The sequence below is a fragment of the Gavialis gangeticus genome, unplaced genomic scaffold (assembly GCF_001723915.1).
Source record: "Gavialis gangeticus isolate Ggan-Ray unplaced genomic scaffold, GavGan_comp1, whole genome shotgun sequence".
NCBI lineage: Eukaryota > Metazoa > Chordata > Crocodylia > Gavialidae > Gavialis > Gavialis gangeticus.
Window position 1 is genome coordinate 128,043,928 of NW_017728992.1, and position 9,310 is coordinate 128,053,237.

Here is a 9,310-nt window from a genome sequence, read left to right on the forward strand (position 1 = left end):
GGGGGAAAACAACACAACAACTTTGCTTTATCTGTAATAAGTTGTTTCTTTCTAAACTCCATGAATTACCTCCACATAGTACGTTATTGCAAATCATCTTTTATAGCACTTATCAGAAGAACAATACAGTAGCAAGAGTGATCTCACATAAAATTTGTTACAGCAAATATTTGTCTTTTCAAATACATAAGAAAAAAGAGATGCAAGTAACACACTGTTAAAACAACCCTTAGTTCCCACTGATCAAATCAGAGTACTTACTAGCAAAGCTGAATGAACAACTGGAGGGTTGGGGTGGTCCAGGAACAAAATAAGGCCAGGCAGACATCCCTGATCCTGAACAATAGCTCGTCTATTTAATGGGTCAGCTGCCAAATCTCGTAACTGGTTAACTACTGCTAAAGCATCAGGTTCCTCGCTCATAGTGGAGTTCATAGTGGAGTTCATTTTTCTGTCTCATACACAGAAACACCTGTTAAGAAGGTGTGTCAATAAAAAAAAAATCACTGTTAACAAGTCATTGATTAAACTATAGCCAATCCAGAACAACATGCCTCAACTGGTTCTTAGAAGTGTAAAGGTAAATAGAATTCTTCTTAAGGTCACTATACCCTGTTAAGGCAGAAATTTTAGAATTCACACTAATATAGAGTTATTCACATTTTCAAGTTATTTGCTTAACTGATTTGTTTCCCACACAGGCCTGTCAAGCTTCAAGTAAAATACTGTTTATAGTATTGATACTTACAGGTGAAGAATCAGTTGTTTTGTTACAACTACACTGTCACCTACACTGCACTACAGAAATACACATTTCTAAGTCTATATCCTATAAAAAGATAATTTGTAAAGAAACACTCATTACTTGATCCTGTAATACATTTTTACTGTCAATGAGAAATCCCAGGCCAAAACTTTTACCTTTCCATCAGGCATCTCCACTGTTTTATCTTATTCAGAAATTACATATAAAAATTCTATAATCCAACACCAATTCAACTGCTCCTGGTATTCCCTCTCTAGCCATTCCTCTTAAAAAGCATGGGACTAACTTGCTTCTACTAGAGTCGAGCAGAACCAGCTCAGTTTCAAATGAAGGCGATTAGTCTGATCCTGTTAAGCTAACAAGTTTGTTTAACTAAAACTTCCCATCATAGCCAGAAACTTCTGATACCCCTCAACAGTGGACCTTATGTGAAAAGTGAGATCAAAAGAGCCTTTACTGTTTTGCTGAGACTGAAACCTCAGTGCAATTTATGGTCCTGATCCTCTCAGCACCCAACTCGTGTACTTTTTATACACATGAGCATGAAGAAACTGTTAATTTTACTTTTCCATTTTGATTTAAAAGCAGGCATGCTGTTCAGAGCCTTTTAAAGTTGCTTCTCTTGTTTTTCTGTTAAAGCGGTTAACTTTTTTCAGTAAGAAAACTGATCATGCATGTAAAGAGATACCAGATGCAGAAATCAGACATTAACAAAAAGAGACAAAAGCGAGAATGGAAGAACTCTATTCTGTATCATAATTTTGTACATACAATATTTCTGTCTGAAAACATGACTGTCAGTTCGGTGGTGACTGCTCAAATCACTAATGTTTCTTTACAACACAAACCAACTTAAATGTTAAGTTTTCATGACAAGAAAATTAATATAGATCAAATAAGCTAGAGTTTCATGCAGTCATTACTTTGTAGTTTCAAAGCATTTTAAGCACAATTTTCAAAAATAAAACCTTAAGAAACAGGCAAGCATTATGATTTCTATTCTGTAAAAAGCAAAACACCAGAAACAAAATAGATCTGAGTTGCTCTATCTCCAGCCTGTGGGATGGATCCAGCCCAACAAATCATGTCACCTGGCCGGTAGGGCTCTACACAGGTCTAGAAATTTGGGGGGCAGGGGAGCATTAGCAGTGTTAATTGCTTTCCAAGTCACTGCAATTAATGTTGCTACTACTCTCCTGCCACCAAATTTTCAGACCTGCAAGGAGCCCCACAAGCCAGATGATGCTGTCCAGGGATGGATCCACAGGAGCTGCACTGGTGCACTTGCACCCCCTTTGCTTCCTGGGCCACCCAAAATTTAAAACCAACCGCCTAGCAGCAGAGCAGGATTTGCAGTCAGGCAGTGCCAAGGGAGCCAACTGATTCCACAGCTCATTATAAACTGCCCGATCCTTTCCACACTGTTCACTCCACAGGTGTTAACAATCTTTTCTTTTTAATGGCCTTCATGCTCCACCAGCCAAACTATCCCCTGTTCTGCAAGTCTGCTCTGCCACCTACCCCTGGTGTCGAACCTCCCATCTCACAGTTCGGCAGATTGCCTTTTAGCTCATCCCAATGATGTTTCATTTGTTTTTGCTTCAATCTTAAAACCTCATAACACAGCCCTGGTCCCCTGGAGTGTTACTGATGCTTCAAGCTTCTTTTTACCAGGAGAAAGCCAGGGGTGGCACTCTAGGGGAGAATGCGCCTCACCATGAGCACCCCCCTACGCAAAAGTCTAGGTCCGCCCACGGTGGGGTCACTCCGTGGCCAAAGCCACTGAGGCAAGGGGCGCCCATGGGCGGCACAAGCCCATGGGAACTGACCCCAGCCCAGCCCTGCTTCTCTGGCAGGAGAGGTTGACCCCCCAGCTCGAGAGCGGCCCAGAGACTTCAGCGTGGGCAGACAGGGGCCGAGCGGCCCCTGCAGCCTCTGGTGCCTTCACGACCTTACACGGACGGGGGGCGGGGGTCACAGGCTGCCGGCCCGGCCCGGCCCGGCCCGGCCCAGCCCAGCCCAGCCCTACCCCAGCGCAGCGCGGCACAAACCGGAGCAGCTCCCCCGCGGGCCCCGCTCCCGTCCTCACGCAGGCAGGCGAAGCCCGGGCCGGCCACGTACCGCAGCACCGAGGTCTCCGCAGCTCAGCGCGGCGCGCCCATCACGCGAGGCGTACGAGCGGGCGGCCCGGGACGAGCGGCGGGAGAGCTGGGCCCTTCACTACACAAAACGCCCGCTAGGGCTCTCGCCCACCGTGCCACCTCCGCGCCTCCTGCCCCCCGATTCGCTGAAGTGAGCGCCCATTCGCAGCCCGCGTTATTACACCGCGCGCTCATTGGCCGCCCCACGTGACCTCTTTCCAGTCCTCGTCCCAGGGCGTTGTGGGTAGAGTGGGTTCTATGCTAATGACCGGGGCGGGAAAACAACATGTCCCAGAATGCATAGCGCCGGGGGATTTGCGCACCGGGCCACGCGGTCTCTCGGGAGACTCTGGACTGAGCGCTGTTCTCTTCCAGTTTTGGGCGGCTTGGGCTTTGCCTTTCGGGCTCTGTCCACGGCTGGGCTATTGCATGCTTGCATGCTAGGATCTGCACACCCTGGTCGCTATTGGAGCACTGCATGATGGGATCTGCAGTCTCTAGGCGTTTATTGGGCCGTTGCATGCTGGGATCTGTAGGCAGCCCTCTGGGGTTCACATCGCACAGGTAGGATCCTTTTTGCTGTGGGCCCCGGTGGCTGCTGATCTGCACAGACAAAGTGAAAAAATGGAAAGTGAGGAGTATAGTGGGAAAAGGGAGGTTTCATCATAGTCTGCCACTGCTGAGCATGCTGGAAGGATCTGATTCCTTTGCTTTAAGGTGATGAGAGCCACAAAGCAGTTTCTCCTTGGGGAAGATCTAAGTCTTGGTGTCAGTCCAGTTTCATAGAAAGTTGACAAACCCTTTTTTCACAGGTAGGGATACACTAACAGGAGGGCACTACACTGGTCACGCACACCCCTAGACACAGGGTAACTGCATGGGATCTGCATGCTTTGCAAGTGACATGCAGAATAAGTTTACCAGAATTTATTTTTATTTGTAAATGTGCCTGTTTTTCTTAAAGTTCACTATCAACTCAAAATGGTGATTATTTTTCAGATACGAAATTGTATTTACTTGTCTGATCCTTTGTTTCTTTCACATTTCTATTAATATAAAAAAATTACCTTTTGGAGGAACTCTTCCACTTTCGGGGGGTTTTCAGTTACAGTTGTTGCAGGTGAACTACACCCCACCTTGCCTGCCAAAAAGCAACATTTTGCATTGTATTGGAGCTTTGTTATTTCTGGAAGCCTGGGTTTCATAACAAAAATTGCATTATCGGCATTTAAATATAACTCCAAATTTAAACACATTCTTTAAATCCAGTGTTTTGCAAAGTTTGGAATGTGAATGCCTCTACCTTGAGAGAATGCAAGTGTCTTGTGCTGTTTATGACTCACCTATTCAGATGTAAGAGGCAAGAATTTCTGACAGCAGGGGTAGGCAACCCCCAGCATCAGGGCCAGAGCGTGGCACTCAAGGACACTTTACTTGGCATGTGCACCTCAGGGCAGACAGTGGGGAGGGGGCTAGGGCTGCGCTGCTACAACAAGGATTGAGCCCCTTGCAGCTCCCCCACTGTCTGCCCCTGGCATGCCAACATCTTACAAGTTGAGGTTGCAGGTTTTTTCCCAAAAAATATTGCTGACCCTTGTCTTACACTGATGTCCTCAGACAAAGAATGCTTTGCATTTGAAAGCTTGTCTAACTGTATCTCAGCTACACAGTTTGTCCAATAAAAGACATCACCATAAGACATTCTTGCCTCTGGCATAATTTCTGGACCATCACAGCTGCAACATCACTCTTAAACACTACCTATTCAAACATATGTATTGTTGTAATACTTTGAGAGCATTTAATAAGATTATACTTTCTTGTATACAAGGAGAAAGGAAATAATTAATGATATTGACAAAAAGGTGTCATCAGTGACACTTCTGTTAATACGAGGTTGTTGGCCCGGTTAAGTTTTAAGCCAGGCAGAAGGCAGGGTAGATTTGTACCTTATGAACTAATTACATCAGAAATGTATAGTATAAGCTTTGGTAATCAGAGATCTTACTTCAGAGGGAATAGCACTTGATGGAGCAAGCTCTCTGCATATGAAAGTTTATGGTACTCACCTCTGACAGTCCAGGAGGGGTAAAGCTACGCTGCCTTCTCTTTTGGTTAACCCCCACTAAAGAAAACAGAACAGGCCCTTTTTGAGTTCAGGCTCTGTGAAGTTCTCAGTGGGTGCATCTACACATGCACATTTACTGTGCAGTAAATATGGAGGCATATGCTGGCTTGAGCATAAATTTGATACTTGCGTTATGCAGGTATGAAATTTACACCCGATTAGTTACTGCGCAGTAATGCACATATAGATGCCTTACTGCACAGTAACACTGTGTGTGTGGACTGACTTGGGGCTAATGTTAGTCCCAAGGCAATCCACACGTTAATATACTTTAACACCTACATGTGTAGATGCCAGCCTATTGCTGCTTGCTGTGCAGTAAATCTAAGCTGGCATAAATGCATGTGTACACATACCCAGTTACTTTCACCACAACTTTTGCAAGTCTTCCCTCCAACCAGGGGACCTGGAGACTCAGCGTTTTATTTCCCAGCTTAAGCAAAGTCAGAGGCTGGGCAGGGAGGCAGGGCTCCAGGCAACCCTTCCACTTCCCCATCTCTGCACGTGGCTACCTCCCTCAGCTATAGTGCCAGCCAGCCCCACCAGGGAATCCATCCACCACCTGCGCATGTGCCAACGAACCCTACCGCCAAAGTAATGAAGCAATGACGTCACACTAATCACAGCTGAACTGGCCAATCGGGTCTCTCCACTAGGGCCCTGGTCACGTGACAGAACCTTGGCTTGCCTGCTTCAGTGACAAGGGCGCACCGTTGCCCCCCCCCATGAGGGAGGGGAGAGCAGCTCGCGCGGGGGCTGTCGGGTAGGTCACCCGGCTCCTGCACCAGGGCGAGGGGCGAGGAGAGTTTAAGTCCCGCCTCTCTCAAGCGCGGCGCTGATTGGCCGATGCGTTGCCGGAGCGGCTTCGGAGTGGCTGACACTGCGAGCCGGGTCTGGGCAGCCGGCGAGCGGAGGAGGCCTCGGCCGCACGGCGGGTGAGCTTAGGGTCCAGGGGCAGTCAGCATACAGGGGGCCGCCGCGCCCTGCTCTGTCCTGTTCGGTCTCCGGCGCCTGCTGGGTCCGGGGGGCGGGTGAGGCCATGCCGCACGGCGCCGCGGAGCAACCCCAGCTTGCGGCCCAGGCGAGGAGGAGCGGTTCTGAGGGAGCCGAGCCCAGGCTGGGACGGTGCAACCCGAGGTACAGGCCGCCGCGGGCCTTGCCCGGGACCCCGCGCCTTTGGTTCCCTTCAGGCCCCCGAGGCGGCGCGTGATCAGGGCTCATGTCATTGCCTGGCAAGGTGCAGGGAAGTGTGGTGCCGCCCTTTCCCCCCCAAACATTGAGAGGAGGCAAAGCGCAGCGTCAACCCTCCCACATAGGCATCACCTCCTCTGTCTTGCCTGGCAGAGAAGCAAGCCCTAGGGAGCCAGCAGTTCATTTGGGTGGACAAGATGCGGTGTCTTTTTTTTATCTTTTATAAAGATATATAAATTTTATCTTTATAAAAGATAAAATTAGCTTTTATTGAATCAAAACGTAGCTGTGTCTATGTTCGACCATGGGTATTTCCCATGCTCCGGGCTTTGCTATTTGCCCCCTCCCAATTTCTGCTATACATGTCCAGGTATTTTTAAGCCTTCCCAAAGGCATTGATTGGGTGTGGGCTACAACCAAGGCTGGGGACTTTGACTGGGATGTGCCAATGCTGCTGCTGGGACCAAAGCTAGAGGTTCCTGGCTAGAAGGAATGAATTCAGATGAATTGCCATATTTGGGGTCAGGAAGGAATTTTACCCTGTGGTCAGATTGATATGGGCTGTGGGGGGGTTGGCTTCCTCTGTAGTGGGTCGTGTGGCCCTCTACCTAGGATCTCTTGAGCATGTATTATGTCTTTTATGTAGAGTTTAGATTATGGTTTGTATGGCATGGTTGGGATAGGGATGTTTGGATGAGATGACCTCTGGAGGTCCCTTGCAGCCCTGCTTCTCTATTATTCTCTATAAAAATTGATATTCCCCCTCCCCTCATTTTTAATTTGATCTGGAAAATAACATTTTAATGTAGAAATGGGGTAACTCAAGAGAGGCTGGAGAAAAACAGGACATGAATACTTTCACATATAGATCACTAGCTTGAAACCATTCCATGGTGGTAGTAATCTCCAAAATCATTACTAAAATCACTGAGAATGGTGGTGGGGTATTTTGCTGTTTTTTTTTGTGGGGGGAGGAGAATTTATTTCTGTAACTATTTTTTTTACAAGTTATTATATCACGTAGCAAAGATTGGTAAGTGAAACTTGAATAGAAAAAAAAAGTTATGATTCTACTGTCAATGAAAAGACCATTGTTAGATGTACTTGAATGCAAAGCAGCAGTTCAGGGTTTCTGTTTGTTTACCTCCCTTAGCAAAGTGCACAAATATGGGTGTATCTCCATCGCATTATACAATTCTATACAAAGATGATCAAACTGTCTTGGGTGCCAGAAGCAGGATAGCTCTGTAGCTAATAGAGCCAAATGGCTTTCAAAACACAAGCTAGCCTGGGTATGGCTTCAAGGAATTATTATACCTTATAAACCTACCCTGTGTCAAGCAGAGACTCGTCATAAGTGCTTAAACACTGAAGGGTTTTTCATTAAATTGCTCTTTCCTTAGCAAGTAAGGTTTATTGATTCTGTAATGTGCAGTATCCCAGTAACTTAGCTATGCTGCTCTTTCTCTTTTTGTTGTTGTTTTTTTCCCTCTATATTCAGACACTTCACTGCCTTCAGAAATGGGTATGGAATATTTTTGTCTTTTCAGCCTTGGAAGCTACAAATTATGTAACACTGAATAGATTTCAGTGGCTGATCTCTGCTGACTAGACATGCTTTATGACCCCAGTCTGAAATGATTTGGGAAAGATTATCATAAAGTTGATTCTACATCCAAAGATTCTTCATGGCTGTTTACTGTGTTGCTACTGTGATAATGGACTTTGCCAGATTTTATATTTAGTCTTAAATCTTCAGAGGTTTATTCCTCTTCTGTAGAGTGTTTGATGCTTAATGCACTACCTTCTGGGCATAACTTCATTTCATGTTTGGGGCATTTGACAGTATTAATGGTCACGTATAGAGGCATGCTCTAATTTCTTTATGAAGAAGATGCACCTAATTTGCAAGGTTTGTGACACACAAAGCTACCAGCTGTTTCAAAAATATACTTCTGAAAATTTTATCACTATTAACGTAATGCATTAATTCAAATTAAAAACATATGTCCTTATGTTTTTTAGGTTGCTGATTGTTTGGCAATGCTTTGTGTATGATCAGCATATTTTATCTTCATGGTTAATCATTGTCTCCTCTTGTCTGTGTAGCCCTAATGTAAAAAGGGAAAATATGTTGCAGAAGGAAAAATGTGAGTATGTGACTACTAAGTAGTGGAATCCTCCTCCCATCATACAGGGATGCAGGCTAATGGGAAATTTGAAAGTACTCGTATTAACATGGCTATTCCAAACTGATGAAAAATCTCTCTTCTTTTCACCATTCCTGTCTAGCACTGAAAGCCCGGTTAAGAACTCTTATTTTACCTTTGTCCACAGTAACATGTCTTCTGCGCATGTTGAAGGGCTATTAGATTGATGTGGTTAGCATTTCATAATTTCTAATGGTATTGCCTACCTAACTTGTAGATCAGTTTCTGATATCAGAAAGACTGGGTAAAGCCTAGAGGTAGACAGGAAAAATAATGAAAGAAAACATGGAGCACAGAGGATTCAAGTGAGAACCCAAGTGTTTCTTAGAAACATAGTGCTGTTTTCTGAGTCATGAGCGTTGCAAGGTTTTCTATCTAGATAGTCATTGAACATTGTCAGCTCCTGGCTAGTTAATGCTGTATACAAAGTGTGTCCGTGAAGTTAGAACTTTAGGGTTGATGGAGGAGGAGAGTTTTCCCTCTTCATCACCGAATTTAACTGATTTTAATCGAGTATTAAATTTGGCTACTGTACCCTTAACATCTATTCCTGGGGAGGAACAACTGGCACCATACCTAAAGGTTGGAGAACTCCCTTCTTGTCAGTACAGAGGCAGAAAAGGATCTTGGAGTCATCATTGACTCCAAGATGAACATGGGCCGGCAGTGTGGGGATGCAGTCAGGAAGGCCAACCGTACTTTGTCATGCATCCACAGACGCATCTCAAGCAGGTCCAGGGAGGTGATACTCCCCCTCTATGCGGCACTGGTCAGGCCGCAGCTGGAGTACTGCGTCCAGTTCTGGGCGCCGCACTTTAAGGGATGTGGACAACATGGAGAGGGTCCAGAGGAGGGCCACTCGCATGATCAGGGG

The 9,310-nt window shown here is 45.8% G+C and overlaps 2 protein-coding genes across 6 annotated transcripts in view; one reads left to right on the forward strand and one right to left on the reverse strand.

Moving 5' to 3' along the window:
• Positions 1-3,008, reverse strand: part of ARMC1 (armadillo repeat containing 1) — a 61,114-nt gene extending 58,106 nt beyond the window's left edge. The window contains exons 1-2 of one of the 2 annotated variants that reach the window (XM_019527730.1): positions 2,896-3,008; positions 262-472 (exon numbers count right to left, since the gene is read on the reverse strand). In XM_019527730.1, coding sequence (XP_019383275.1) covers positions 262-447 — 186 coding nt within the window. In that variant the 5' untranslated portion in view covers positions 448-472; positions 2,896-3,008. Of the gene's footprint in view, positions 1-261; positions 473-2,887 lie in introns of both variants that reach the window. The other variant, XM_019527729.1, reaches the window with a different exon arrangement.
• A 221-nt stretch (positions 3,009-3,229) lies between these two features.
• The window catches only part of MTFR1 (mitochondrial fission regulator 1), a 46,872-nt gene continuing 40,791 nt past the window's right edge, over positions 3,230-9,310 (forward strand). Inside the window, exons 1-2 of one of the 4 annotated variants that reach the window (XM_019527733.1) lie at positions 3,230-3,471; positions 5,692-5,798. The gene's annotated coding sequence lies outside the window, so the exon portion shown is untranslated. Of the gene's footprint in view, positions 3,472-5,691; positions 5,799-5,860; positions 5,971-6,534; positions 6,597-9,310 lie in introns of those variants that run through there. The other 3 variants (XM_019527732.1, XM_019527731.1, XM_019527734.1) reach the window with 3 other exon arrangements.